This window comes from Suillus discolor, assembly GCF_016758755.1.
Source record: "Suillus discolor strain FC423 chromosome Unknown F5147scaffold_84, whole genome shotgun sequence".
Classification (NCBI taxonomy): Eukaryota; Fungi; Basidiomycota; class Agaricomycetes; order Boletales; family Suillaceae; genus Suillus; species Suillus discolor.
The window spans coordinates 72,545-85,000 of record NW_024541331.1 but is presented as its reverse complement, the minus strand read 5'-3'; the positions used below and the strand labels follow the sequence as shown (position 1 = coordinate 85,000).

At 47.9% G+C, this 12,456-nt stretch overlaps 5 protein-coding genes across 5 annotated transcripts; 3 read left to right on the top strand and 2 right to left on the bottom strand.

Moving 5' to 3' along the window:
• Positions 1 to 33: 33 nt before the first annotated feature.
• On the top strand, positions 34 to 2,183 carry F5147DRAFT_421040 (uncharacterized protein). Its single transcript, XM_041429737.1, has 2 exons — positions 34 to 261; positions 316 to 2,183. The coding sequence occupies exon 2, from the start codon at positions 327 to 329 to the stop codon at positions 1,986 to 1,988; it is 1,662 nt and encodes a 553-aa protein (XP_041287219.1). The 5' UTR covers positions 34 to 261; positions 316 to 326; the 3' UTR covers positions 1,989 to 2,183.
• On the bottom strand, positions 2,092 to 3,820 carry F5147DRAFT_642530 (CoA-transferase family III domain-containing protein; the record flags this gene model as incomplete). Its single annotated transcript, XM_041433094.1, is given in 8 exon segments — positions 2,092 to 2,389; positions 2,407 to 2,753; positions 2,803 to 2,952; positions 3,006 to 3,046; positions 3,095 to 3,115; positions 3,163 to 3,176; positions 3,229 to 3,539; positions 3,596 to 3,820. The coding sequence occupies 8 exon segments, from the start codon at positions 3,623 to 3,625 to the stop codon at positions 2,092 to 2,094; spliced, it is 1,212 nt and encodes a 403-aa protein (XP_041287218.1). The 5' UTR covers positions 3,626 to 3,820.
• Positions 3,821 to 3,822: 2 nt separating this feature from the next.
• Positions 3,823 to 6,445, top strand: F5147DRAFT_763981 (glycoside hydrolase family 79 protein). Its single transcript, XM_041440675.1, has 11 exons — positions 3,823 to 4,652; positions 4,708 to 4,798; positions 4,856 to 4,920; positions 4,975 to 5,172; positions 5,227 to 5,271; positions 5,325 to 5,347; positions 5,395 to 5,465; positions 5,518 to 5,588; positions 5,638 to 5,678; positions 5,729 to 5,770; positions 5,823 to 6,445. The coding sequence occupies exons 1-11, from the start codon at positions 4,218 to 4,220 to the stop codon at positions 6,343 to 6,345; spliced, it is 1,605 nt and encodes a 534-aa protein (XP_041287217.1). The 5' UTR covers positions 3,823 to 4,217; the 3' UTR covers positions 6,346 to 6,445.
• A 733-nt stretch (positions 6,446 to 7,178) lies between these two features.
• Positions 7,179 to 8,885, bottom strand: F5147DRAFT_779306 (uncharacterized protein; the record flags this gene model as incomplete). The annotated part of the gene is made up of 13 exons (XM_041442274.1): positions 7,179 to 7,379; positions 7,434 to 7,491; positions 7,547 to 7,775; positions 7,826 to 7,960; positions 8,014 to 8,073; positions 8,120 to 8,260; positions 8,312 to 8,325; positions 8,385 to 8,413; positions 8,474 to 8,512; positions 8,562 to 8,576; positions 8,632 to 8,651; positions 8,707 to 8,739; positions 8,813 to 8,885. The coding sequence occupies 13 exons, from the start codon at positions 8,883 to 8,885 to the stop codon at positions 7,179 to 7,181; spliced, it is 1,047 nt and encodes a 348-aa protein (XP_041287216.1).
• Positions 8,886 to 9,622: 737 nt separating this feature from the next.
• On the top strand, positions 9,623 to 12,436 carry F5147DRAFT_720755 (uncharacterized protein). Its single transcript, XM_041438836.1, has 7 exons — positions 9,623 to 10,400; positions 10,451 to 10,588; positions 10,639 to 11,023; positions 11,076 to 11,187; positions 11,241 to 11,257; positions 11,310 to 11,979; positions 12,038 to 12,436. The coding sequence occupies exons 1-7, from the start codon at positions 9,689 to 9,691 to the stop codon at positions 12,182 to 12,184; spliced, it is 2,181 nt and encodes a 726-aa protein (XP_041287215.1). The 5' UTR covers positions 9,623 to 9,688; the 3' UTR covers positions 12,185 to 12,436.
• The last annotated feature ends 20 nt before the right edge of the window (positions 12,437 to 12,456 follow it).

Sequence of the window (12,456 nt, the reverse complement as noted above, 5' to 3'; positions counted from 1 at the left end):
ACTGAGGCATCATGACAAGATTTCGGATCCGCACCAGCACCGATTGATTGCGAGAATTCACTTGGTCACAGTCTTGTTTTCATCCCTGACGGAGTCTGACCTTCTACTACTGCTGGCTCACCACCGCACCTTGTCCGATTCAGGTAGTTCCCTCGAAAATTAACCTCCTCAAGAAACCGTGTTCTCAACGTGTTTTTATAGCTGCCCTTTAACCCTGGGAGGTTTACGAGAAAATATCACTGAACTTCTTTGTTCTTCGATGTGAGCCTCATCAGACAACATGGGATCTTTTGCAGCAGCTGACTTATTTCATAGACGTGCCGTCGATGAACCACAACCAGGCTAGCGTCAGCAGCAATACTCAGGAAGATTTTGATGAGATAACACAACAGATTCGGGTACTCCAGTCTTCACAGGACGAGCTGTCTCGCTCGATCCGCAATCTACAGGTCCGTGCAGCTCGCATACAGAATCAGAAAGCGGCGGTGTCACGTATCCCCTCTGATGTCCTTTCGATGATATTCGAGGAGTGCCGTCAGCTCAATCCACAATGGTCTGGCATTCTCTTCCTTCTCCACCAGTCTCCCGTTGAGGTACGACTGTCGCATGTATCAAGTCATTGGCGTGAGGTAGCCCTCACCTCACCTTCCCTTTGGTCCTCTATTCACTACCCGTTCTCGCATAAAGAAGATTCGCTCATGGAATATTTGAAGAGGTCAGATGGGTCACTTCTCGACGTATACATCGGGCCATGGAGACAGCACCCTCAGATTGAGCACGTGTTGACCAATATTATCTTACCACACCTTCCCCGTTTCAGACAATTGGTTCTTGACGCAGTTTCACGAGAGGCTTTGGCGTCGCTCCTTGCAACGTTTCGTAGCGTGTCCGCCCCTGCTTTGACACGGCTGCGAGTGATGTGCAGAGGACCAATATCGACTGCAGGTCCCATCGCTTCTGCAAAGCTCTTCACCAAGGGAGCTCCTTTGTTATCCGATGTTAGGCTCGACAGCGTTGCAGTCATCCTGCCCAAAACAGAAGCAAAGACACTCCATTTTTGTCCACCACCAGGGCCACCCTTCCCGCTCACACGCGAGAAACTCTTCCGAGCAATGTCAGCATTCCCGTTTCTCCGCAGGCTCCATGTGAAATCGGCTATAGAGCTGAATAGTGTAGTTCCTATTCCGCCTATCCTCTTGCCTTCATTGAGGGAATTAGTGGTGCATGGCCTCGCCGTGTCAACGGGCATACGTATATTTGACGTGATATCCACGCCCAATATCGAGAGCCTCTACCTCGTGGATATGAATTGCTCCGCAATATCTGCAATTCACAGATTCATGACACAGTCTTATCCGGATGCGTTCCAGTCCTTGCAGGTGTTACGGTATATCAAGTGCGAGTTTAGCGAGGACATGGACATTCATTTCCTTCGCGCAACCCCTGGTGTCTCCCAACTGCTTGTACCTGTCGACAAAACAAATTACCTGATACGCATGCTCGTGAACAGTGATAAACAAGCGGCCATTCACGGCTGCCCACCACTGTGGCCAGAGTTGCGCACTGTTACCCTGCACACACATGAGTACTGCGCGCAGGTGGTCGGCGCGGGTGTTGTCCCTGACGACGAACCTTCGCCTACGATGAACCTCCTTCAGGAATTGGTCACAGGGCGAAAAGTGTTGGGCAGACCGCTCAGCAAGCTCGGCTTTAAAGGACCAAATGCAGGACCCTTTTCGAACGAGTTCCACTGGGGGCTTAATCGAGTGAAAGAGTTCATATCTACCGAGGTTGTTTTCTGTCAAATTCCTGCCCTGCTATACGATGGAGGGCAGGAATACGACTGGGCTGTCGTCGCTGAGGCATATGGCATGCAGTTGCGGCAGTTTCTCCAACAGGTTCAAGGCATACGGCAGCAGTTAGCTACTATTCTTCCACCCAATTTTTCGTTCCAGCAGCTACGAAGACGGGTAGACGCACCAGCGTGATAGATATTCTACAAGTCTGGCTCATACCCTCCGCGTACTTGTTCATCAGTTTCAGCATTAATTAGGGTTTAGTTATGGTCTTTAAGACGTTATATTTCGTTTTTCATAATTTCGATTTGGAACGTTCTACTAGTTCCCGTGCTTCTTTACCCAATGCTCCTTCAACGACGAGTTGCCTCATGTCCTCCTCAGACAATCCGAGTTCTTTGAGAATGTCCACACTATGTTTCCCTGGATCAAGTATTTTGATTTCATCTTGTAGAGGTGATGGCGATGTTCTGCTGAGCTCCGGATGAGGAACAGGGTAGGGAGATCCATGGAGCTGAGCTGCTTCCGTGGGAGACAGGACTGGAACTGCACAAGCGTCAGTGCCTAATGATGGCAAATTAATCAGCAGAACCCTTCTATGATGTAATACTTGCCGTGAAAAACCTCCGTCCAAAAGTCTCTTGATTGTGTTCTGAACCCGTCTTCGAGATACTTGCGAAGTTTGGGCCAATCTTCCTTTATGTACTGTGTCGACCGCAACGGTGACCAGCTCCCTTGATTTCCACTGGATTTCATGACCTCGTTGAATTTGTCAATGAATTGTGCAAAGAACTGGGGCTCAAGACACCCTATGCTCATCCACTTTCCGTCTGAGCAGGTGTAAACATCGTAGAACGGCGCGCCACCGTCAAGGACATTGGTGCCTCGCGGTCCTGCCCAGGCACCGCTCCCAGCACTTATAAGTGGAAAAGACGATATATAACGTGAACCAGAAACCTGCCACCTATATTTATAAATCACTGAGACTAGATGCCCTGGCACGTACCATGTCCACATTGACGACTTGTCCACGGCCACTCCTAACTCGTTCTATAATAGCCAGTAAAATACCATTTGCACAAAGTAGGCCGCCTCCAGCAAAGTCAGCAATTAGATTCAAAGGAAAGGTGGGCTTGTCCATTGTTCCCGGAAGCATCTGCAAGAGTTTAGACATGCTTCGTCAAAGTACAAGCGCTTAGCGAGCCGCACGGAGAGAATGCCGCTAAGGGCGATATAATTGATATCATGGCCTGTGACGGGAATCTTAGACTAAACCACGCGTATATGATGATACTTACCAGCCATAGTAGAGTGCTTGCCTTGAAATCATTGAGAAGAAGCAAGAATATAAACCTGACATGCATACCATTTCTTGGGAACCTTGAGAGAGTATCAGCTGGATAGTATTTCAGAAGCTCGTGTGTACCCTCACCCTGCAAGTCTTGCATATACAAGTTTGTCATTCAGACCTTCCCGCTTATCACTTGTATGAAATACCTCAGGACCGAGCCCAAGCTTCTCAAGCACTCCAGGTCTGAATGGATCAATGAGAACGTCTGCTTTAGCGATGAGGTCCTTCGCAACTCGCAGTCCGCTCGCAGTCTTCATGTCCAACGCAATCGACCGCTTTCCCGCACATAGTAGATCTCTGGTAGTTGAGGAAGGGCGATCAATACGGATAACGGATGCCCCGTTGTGAGCGAGTACCAGACCTGCGAATGGACCCGGTGCCAGGCCTGCAAACTGTGGACGTTCGTCGTTTGTTTGTTTGTTTCACCACAAGGCCAACTGCAACGTACTTCTACTACTTTGATACCATTGAGCGACATTGGTTAGAACCTCGACGTCGTATGTAGTCAGTGAGCAGGTAAATGCTAGTCTCCCCTAGACGTCGTTCCTTCTAATAGGTGAACATGTGCTTCCTCGGGTTGGTAGCCACTGATGATTAGCCGTCCTTTGGTTGTTTCTCAATAGCACCAGAGGGCATAGCCAACCAAGCAAGACCAAACATTTTCAACTTCCTCACGTTCTTCGTCATGAGAGGGTCAACCGTTACCATTCAGTGTTTTAAATTTCCGTTCACTCGAGTGACAGTATCTCCGTACGTGACGTTGCTACTCCCATATGCATGTGGGAACCTTGGGCAACTTTGTTTTGCCATGGCTTTTGTCAAAGGAAGGAAGTGACCTCCAGGCTCCAAGGTGACTACCTCCGAAGTTTACCCATCGGAAAGCTTCGCCGAACTGCAGGCTTGGGGGATACCTAGGCTTTTCCATGTGCGTTCTGTGACCTGTCATTTCTTTGGACATATGGATAGTCCTGAAATTTGTAATCACGGATCGCTCATGCTCTCTTCTCATCTGTATAAAATACCGTCACGGTGAGGTGTGGTTAAGATAGTATTCTGTTTCTTCCTGCGTGATGTGGTTATTTGCTACAGTTCTGCCTTGTGTCGCACTGGTATCTGCGAGACATGCTCTTTTGGCTCGCAGTCTGTCTAAATTGACGCTGTCCGGTCCGGCATCGCTCCCAACGGATGCAACACTACCCTTAAACCCCGCCCTCGCAAGCTTCAGTATTGAAACTGCCTACTTCGAAGGTTTGATAGGAAACCAATCCTATCCGAACAAATTTTCTCAAAATCTCTTTGAGAATCTAAAAGAGAGGACTGGGGTTCCAGCCGAAGTGCGCATTGGTGGCATTACTGCTGACTCGACATTCTGGGATCCGAAGCAGGAGGCTGCCCTATACAATTTCATCGACGACAGGGGTGCACTAAGAAACACTACGCTTGGACCCCAGTTCTGGAACTGTGTGAAGCTGTTGCCTGAAGGGACAAAGATCGTCATGACACTCGTGGGTCATTTACTTATCAGATCATTGGATGTCGGCACCTAACTAGTCCGTGTAGAATCTAGGGAGTTTGAAATATACCGGAACTCTTGATATGGCTGAGGCAGCATGGATGGGTCTTGGTCCACAAAAAATTTCTCGCTTCGAACGTGAGTCATTCGTTTCTCTTACTGACCCTCCCCAGTCTAACCTTTACTCGTCTTCAGTAGGGAATGAACCAGATCATTATAACCCCAAACTTGACCCTCAGACGTATACCGCTAGATGGAAGGTATTTCTATTTCTGTTTGTCTCCTTGATGAGGTCCTACATGTTCTGTGTTTAGCCATGGACTATCAATATCTCGAAGGCGTTGGGCATCGATTATCCCGAGTTTCAAATTGGGGCTACTGTTGCAAACCCTTCGCAGCCGCATAACACCCCACAAGCAGATGCACAACTTGACTGTGTTAGCGCTTTAGCTGCCGGGGCCAACAACGGACACACTGTCACCACGTGTAGCGAACACACATACCAGTACAGCGTGAGGAATCTTCCGATTGACCCACACCCAACCTGAAATAGCCTTTATTAATAGGTTTGCGATTCAGGTAGCGCTGCCGGCGCTACGTTGGTCAACCTGGTAAGCAAGCTGTCGATTATCCATTGCAATTATTAATTGCAATAAGGATCTAGGTAAATCACACACGCTTGGCTGAGTAAGTCATGGCTATTGCTATGATCACAACACACTAATCTCCAGTAGATATTTGGATCTTTGGCAGCCCCGTATCCACAGCGTTCGTGCCCAACTCGGACCTGATGCTTTTGTTATTGGTGAGGCAAATTATAAGATCAAATGTTGAATATATGTTGACCCACGACGAAGGTGAATTCAATTCTGTTTCCTGCGGTGGACGAGCCAATGTTAGCAACACATTCGGTCAGGCTATGTGGTTGGTACGTTGACAAAAGGACTATATTTTATGACATTTGAGCATTTTTGTAGTTAGACACGGTTCTCTACGCGGCTTCCATCAATGTCTCACGGTACGTGACCAGGGTGCCTCGATGAACTTGCAGCCTAATCTCATCTCCAGTTTGTATGTGCATCAAGGTGCTCATGCACACTACAACCTCTGGTAGGTCTATATGTGACTTTACGACGTCTTTGGACTGATGTTGATTCCACAGGTCCACTGTCGATAACCCGAATGGCGCCATTCAAGTGTTTCCGTCATATTCGGCTTACCTCTTCGTGACTGAGGCCATTGGTCACTCAAATTCAGTGCGCCTTTCAAATATCTTCCCAGGGCGACAGGCCGATGGATCGTCAGTTACGACCGCAGGTGGTGATCCTTCTGCTGGTCAGATCTCGGTGTACGGTTTCTGGGATGAAAAATCCGCTAACAGCTACGATTACCCAACTAAGCTCGCGCTCTTAAACCTTGAGCTATACAGCCAGACGGATTCGTACCCTCGTCCTGATACCACGATCGACATATCTGCGTATTTGCCGAAGAACACCCAAGAAGTAATGGTCAAGTGGTTGACAGCCCCAGGATCTGATGTCCTGTCAGCCAGTTTAACGTCTTGGGCAGGGCAAACTTTTGCTTCTGGTGTCGCAGAAGGCAACATTGTGGAGGAAAAAGTGTTAAATGGACAAGTGGTCGTCAAGGCTTCCTCCGCTGCTTTGGTATACTGGAGTGTAGCATGAAAAATGTTCTTCCTAGGTATTGCTATAGAAGTGAGTCGGCTAGTATATTATTATCTCTTGCCAGTCCCAAGCATAAACACTACGAGGCAAAAGATCATTGTTGGTGTTTGTAGCGGATAAGTATCAACCTGTCGCCACTAGAGCTGAGCCCGGGCAGGGCCTGCATGCACGATGTTTGGGCACAGCGCAGTTTCATGATAGAGAAATGCGGGACTCGGCATCTAACTGTTGCGAACGAGTACAAAGCCTTCATTGTCAATATGCACCAGGAGAGTAACCCATAAAAGACGGTGAGCACAAATATCAGCTGCAAGCATCAATCGCCGATGCTGTGCACAGGCCGTGTCCGAGTCGGAGCCAGCTATGCCCAGAATTCTTCCCGGAAGAATCTATAGTAGCCTTAGTAGGGGAGCGTCAACATTCAACACTCACTTGATTGAACTCCTAGACACATAACTCATCAACAAGTCCTTTCAGTAACATCGCACGCATACTGGCTTCTAAGCCAACAGCCTTATCAGTGGCGAAGCATCATTTTTGATGATCCAAGGCCTGAGCACCCTATGCCTCTCTCGCGAGAATCACGTGAGATTGGCTGTTTTTTTTGCCAACTTTGCAGAATGAAGTAAAAAGACTAGTGTGACAGTTCCAGCTTCGTACAGGTGTAGGTGGGACACTAGTTCTAGTACAGTGCGTTACTCGTTTACCCATGTATATCTCTCTTTTGAAATCTACACATCACATGAGTATCACGAAAAAGGTGCAAAAAAAAATATTGTGCCTATGCAGAACACCCGACAGGCGTCAACCACTTGGAGTATTTCTCTCTCGTGCTACACATCACCACCAGTTGACACATATCCATGCTCCCGGAAAGCAATGGTACTTATGCCTGTCCCTGCATCGGAATTGTCCACGAGCTTGGCGTGATACTCTCGAATGCTGAGGATGAGACGTGGTCCCAGTACAAACATCTGCACAATCGAGTAAATTTCAAGATGAGCGGTATACATCAGAGTTCCAGTTTCCAATGCCTGTAGGATTGAAGATCAGTTGCCGCATATAGATGCGATTGACAATCGTTACACCTTGGTCTTCAAGTTCGGAGAGTAATGACTAAGTTGGAAGCTAGAAACAACAGCAAAGCTAGCACGCGCAGAATTTCAGCGGGGGAAGAAACTACATTCAATTACGAGCTCACCTTACAAAGTAGAGCACATGAGTTTTCATCAACACCATAAAACAGTCCCCGAAAGCTTGTCCCGTCGATGATCGTCGCAGTTCACGGAAGTGTTTTACAGTAATCCAGACTGCAAGACACAGTGCGAGGACCTCCCATGTAATGTAGAGTACCCAGGACATAGAATCGAGTGAGATATCTCCTTGCCATTCATAAATGCACTGATAGGTACCAGAGAGGATGAGCTCCTCTGGTATTCGTCCAATAAGCTTAATGCACTCTTTCATAATTCGAGCTCACCTCCTAACATATAAACGTCTCCTATTGCAGTGACCACTTCACATGCGATCGTGAAAGCCACGAAGATTACAACCAGAAAGATAAGTATCTTGCGAGATCGCTGATACATGGCATATAACCGAGTGATCATTATAACTTGTATGATGTTTCAGTCAAGTCTCATGAGGTATTGTGGTTCAGTAGCTCACCGCCCAGCATGGTATTCACAATCACTGTCATCCAGTTTAGCGTAGAGTTCAAACTGTGGCCTGAAAACCCCAGTTAGTAATGAGCGTCGGAAGACCTAAAACTTACATCTGTTACGGTCATTATAGCCGACAAGCTGGCCAACAATGTCACTCACCCCTCCATAGCAGTGCACGTTATTGAACGGGAATGATAGGTTTTGGTGCGGAACACTCACTATATCTGTCACTGGGAGTGACGGAAGGCTTGCTGAATGCCAACAGTCAAAAAAACAAGCACAGCAAATGTAAGGAAACATACGCAATATGTTGATGCTGACAGCGAAAGATGGCTAATTAGCTCGGCGGCAACTTGTTAGAAGGCGTGAACATACACAGCATATAGTATTCCAATATAGCGCACCTAAGACATTGTTGAAGTTAGGACAACTTGCCAACTGTGCTTATGATATGAGCTACGTACGCTGATATATAGAAGAGTCATGCAGGACCAGCGTTGCATCTTGCCCGAGTCAATTGTATCGTCTTGATATTCATTTAAAACTGCTTACCCAAATCAGTTCGAACTATAAAACCATTCGCGGTGAGATGGCTGCTTTGGTAACAGTGGCATTGACCTACCTCTTGTCCGAATGTCAAAGCTGAAAGTGAAAATGTCATAAGAATACCAATGATGATAGGTGCCATCTTGCTCACCCCAGTCATATATCACTGTAGCAGATGCGGCAACTGTGCAACCGCAGTGAAGTTTAGAATTAGACAATTATATATCACCGACATATTCAAATGGCTTTTCACGAACCTACAAAATAGCTGAAACCATATAACTCATTGATTAGCGGCCACCAACTGGGATCATCTGAGACGAAGGGCATATTGGATGGGTGCGATTGAGCAACGAACTGGGTAAACATATATCTGAACGCTCTACAGGTTAAAGCTGTTGATGATGTTGGGAACTTGTTTCCAAATTCTTGAATGCTGTTCTCGTGACGCATTGATGATCTTTCCAAACTTGTATTGGTTTAGGAATTCCATCAGTTAAATCATCATAATGTAGTCTAGAAGACACGCAATAATCGGAACAGCGCGTGTCCTACTTTCTCAATGAGCATAGGTACTGTCTCCGTCTCGTGCTGACAGTCGACGTGATAAGTCAGAATTGAATCGATTGAGTGCTCACCTTCCTGCATCTAGCAACTCTGCCATCAATCCTGCAGCGCCTCCAAACACGCTTCAGATACCTAATTCAGTGCGCCCCCAATTGCTCTCGGATATCCGGCTACATGATCATAATGACGAAAAGACGATGCACGCACTTCGTTAGATCTAGTTAATAGTCCACCGAATCTGACCGATCGATCTCGTATGCTGGGCCCTGGCCGGGCACGCTGATCCTGATTTATTGGTCTGGTGTATATATAACGAAAAACGACTCAGACACGCCTGAATCACCCCACAGGAAGCCAGTCTTCAGTCTTCTCGTTGCGTTCATCATAGTAGGTCCTGCCTCCACGGAAGTGGTTTTTTTAGAGTGGTTGGCCCACATCGAATTACCGTGACTCCGATCATCTTAATTATAAACACTTGTCAACACACGGCCCCTGCCAGTGCTTGAATTCGACGTCACAGCAACTTCCTGCTCCTGCCCAATCCCATCATTCTTCATCAGCTGTGCATGAACACTCTGCGTGCTCGTTCCAAAATGGCAAACTTTCGTAAAGTACCCATCTCCTCATTGCCCCTGCCGCCGTCAAGCCACATCGTGACGCATAACCTTACCCCAGATCCAGTTACCCTGAGTCCAGCAGAGTTCTTCTCTGATGTATTGCCAAACAAACCAAGTCTACAGAGGCGTGCAAGGCTACTCTCCAAAGAATCACACTTCTCGTATGTGAATCCAATGCCACTAGAGTTTCCCTACGAAATCACACCGCCTGACCCACCTGCCGTCATCGAGGACAAGGCTGGTTACATCGAGCAGTGGCTCAGTGAGCGCGAAGCTCGTCATTCATCTCCAATTAGCAGTCAAATTCAGCCTTCATTGAACAAATATACCTCCAAGCTCAGAGATAGGAAGAGGGAGCTCATCGGGTTGTCTGAGACATGCCTCAGAGACTGCTTACCACATCTAGACGTTGGCGATGCATTTAAAGTGCTGGGAAACCCGGCCTTGGCCCCTCTGATAGAAAAAGAGGTTATCTCGACCTCTTCCCCAGAGGCTGAGGCTGCCCGGCAGGAATTGGTGGATGTCTTGAGTGGCCATACCGTTCTGATGGCACCCGAGTCCAGCTTTGGCCCTAGCTTTGCACCCTGGTCCGCCAGGTACAGCGGCCACCAGTTTGGCTCCTGGGCTGGTCAGCTTGGTGACGGCCGCGCCATTTCAATTCGTCAGTCATCTATCCCACGCCTGCTCCAGGACGTCTTAACAGGTTGCTAGATGTAACACCGCACCCCGAAGACGCTGAAACCACCTATGAAATACAGCTGAAGGGTGCTGGACGGACCCCCTTCTCCCGCACAGCAGATGGTTTAGCTGTACTTCGCTCATCCATCCGAGAATACCTCTGCTCAGAAGGTGAAGATGTTCTTGCTGGTAGTGCCGGGCTTCCACTGACGAAATTGTAGCCATGCATGCACTCTCGATCCCGACTACCAGGTCATTAAGTCTAATCTCCCTCCCTGACTTACCAGTCACACGAGAGCGTACAGAAACCGCTTGTATCGCCACACGCGTTGCAGAAACATTTATACGTATTGGTAACTTTGAAGCCCTCAGCCCTCCATCCAATTCTTTCTTCCTCGGTGGCGGTCAGCAAGATGCAGACTATGAGGCTTTGCGACAGTTGGGTGAGTGGACTGCGAGGAGAGTGCTAAAGCTGGAAGGTATCGACTGGGAGGCTGGTGATGCTTGGGGTAAAGAACTCTTGTTTGATGTTGCAAGACGAAATGCACGGATGGTGGCTGCTTGGCAGGCCTATGGATTTATGCATGGTGTTATGAACACGGACAAGTGAACTTCTCTTCCTACTTCCAATTTTAGGCGACTGAATATTTGGTTTCAGTATATCGATCCTTGGGCTGACGATAGATTACGGCCCATATGCATTCATGGACGTCTTCAACTCTTACCATATCTGTAATCATAGTGACGGAGAAGGTCGCTATGCATACAAGGTGGGTCAAATACTATTCATGCCCGCTCGTAAGCTAACCAACGCTCAACCCAGTATCAGCCAAACATGATGTTGGTCTTTAAGTCACAACTGTCTTCCGACATTCTAACAGCACACTTGCAGCATCTATGCCTGTCGTGCTCTCCTCGATGCACTTTCCCCACTTATTGGCGCAGAAGTCGCACAAGGCAACAAAGCAGTCCAACCCGGCTGGGCATCTTTAGCCACGCCTGAAACACTCGTCTCATGGCGCACAACAGGCAAACAACTTCCTAGAGTAGAAATGGAACAGATTCTCGAAGAAACTTGCGTTACAGAATACGGAAACTTGATGCGCAAACGCCTGAGGCTTCGCCGTCAGGAGAAAACGGACCAGCGGGAGATCGTGCAGCCTCTTTTGGACATGATGGAGGCGCAACAGCTAGACTTCCATGGCACTTTTAGACGGCTTGCGTTTTTCCACACTGGGATGATGAAGGAAGATGATAGTGAGAGAATATTGGAGGCATTCATCAAGGGGATTTTGAGCGGGACGCCTGATCCGGACCGCATGGATCATGGGAAAGTTACTGAAGAGTGGATTGGTTGGTTGGACAAGTACAGTGCACGTATTGAAACCGAGCGCCATGGGGAAGAGTGGGCTGGTGAGGCTGACTTTGACAGCGCCAGACAAGACGCCGCAAAAAGTGTGAACCCGCGTTTTGTGCTCAGACAGTGGGTACTTGAGGAACTCATCAAGAAAGTTGAGGCGGATCATGACAGTGGGAAACGTATCATAGCGAAAGTGATGCAGGTGAGGCACCAACCCGTCATCGATTTGCGGTTGACAACAGCTCACTGTGACGTTCTAGATGGCATGCACGCCTTTCGAACCGTGGGGAGCAGAAGGCGATGACATACCAAGCGATGATCTCCCAGCAGAGATAAGAGAGGAGAGGCGTTTGTGTGGGCTAGGAGACAAGAGATTTTTGGGCTTCCAGTGCAGTTGCTCGAGTTGAAGTTGGTCAGAAAATATCCATTATCACTCATTAATCAACGACCACACGGGCTACCAACATGGGCCCAACTACTATGCACGGGTGTTGTTTAGCGTGAAAACAAGAACCGACCAAAGCAGAGTTCTTGTTTCTATCAGTCACGGCACGTCTTAAGTAGGTTGTCAATCGTGGTCCACCTGGCTTCCGCCCGCAAGATTACACGTATTACTCAGAGTTCGCTTGTGCATGCGGATATGAACTCCTATAGATACGAAAACAAATATCATAATTCA

Excerpts from the sequence above, each read along its gene's own strand:
- F5147DRAFT_763981 (XM_041440675.1), top strand. The coding sequence starts at position 4,218 with ATGTGGTTATTTGCTACAGTTCTGCCTTGTGTCGCACTGGTATCTGCG. Across the intron at positions 4,653-4,707 it reads CAAAGATCGTCATGACACTC|AATCTAGGGAGTTTGAAATA; the intron begins GTGGGTCATTTA and ends TAGTCCGTGTAG. Across the intron at positions 5,466-5,517 it reads ACCTGATGCTTTTGTTATTG|GTGAATTCAATTCTGTTTCC; the intron begins GTGAGGCAAATT and ends CCCACGACGAAG.
- F5147DRAFT_720755 (XM_041438836.1), top strand. The coding sequence starts at position 9,689 with ATGAACACTCTGCGTGCTCGTTCCAAAATGGCAAACTTTCGTAAAGTA. Across the intron at positions 10,401-10,450 it reads CGGCCGCGCCATTTCAATTC|ATGTAACACCGCACCCCGAA; the intron begins GTCAGTCATCTA and ends ACAGGTTGCTAG. Across the intron at positions 10,589-10,638 it reads AGAATACCTCTGCTCAGAAG|CCATGCATGCACTCTCGATC; the intron begins GTGAAGATGTTC and ends ACGAAATTGTAG.
- F5147DRAFT_421040 (XM_041429737.1), top strand. The coding sequence starts at position 327 with ATGAACCACAACCAGGCTAGCGTCAGCAGCAATACTCAGGAAGATTTT.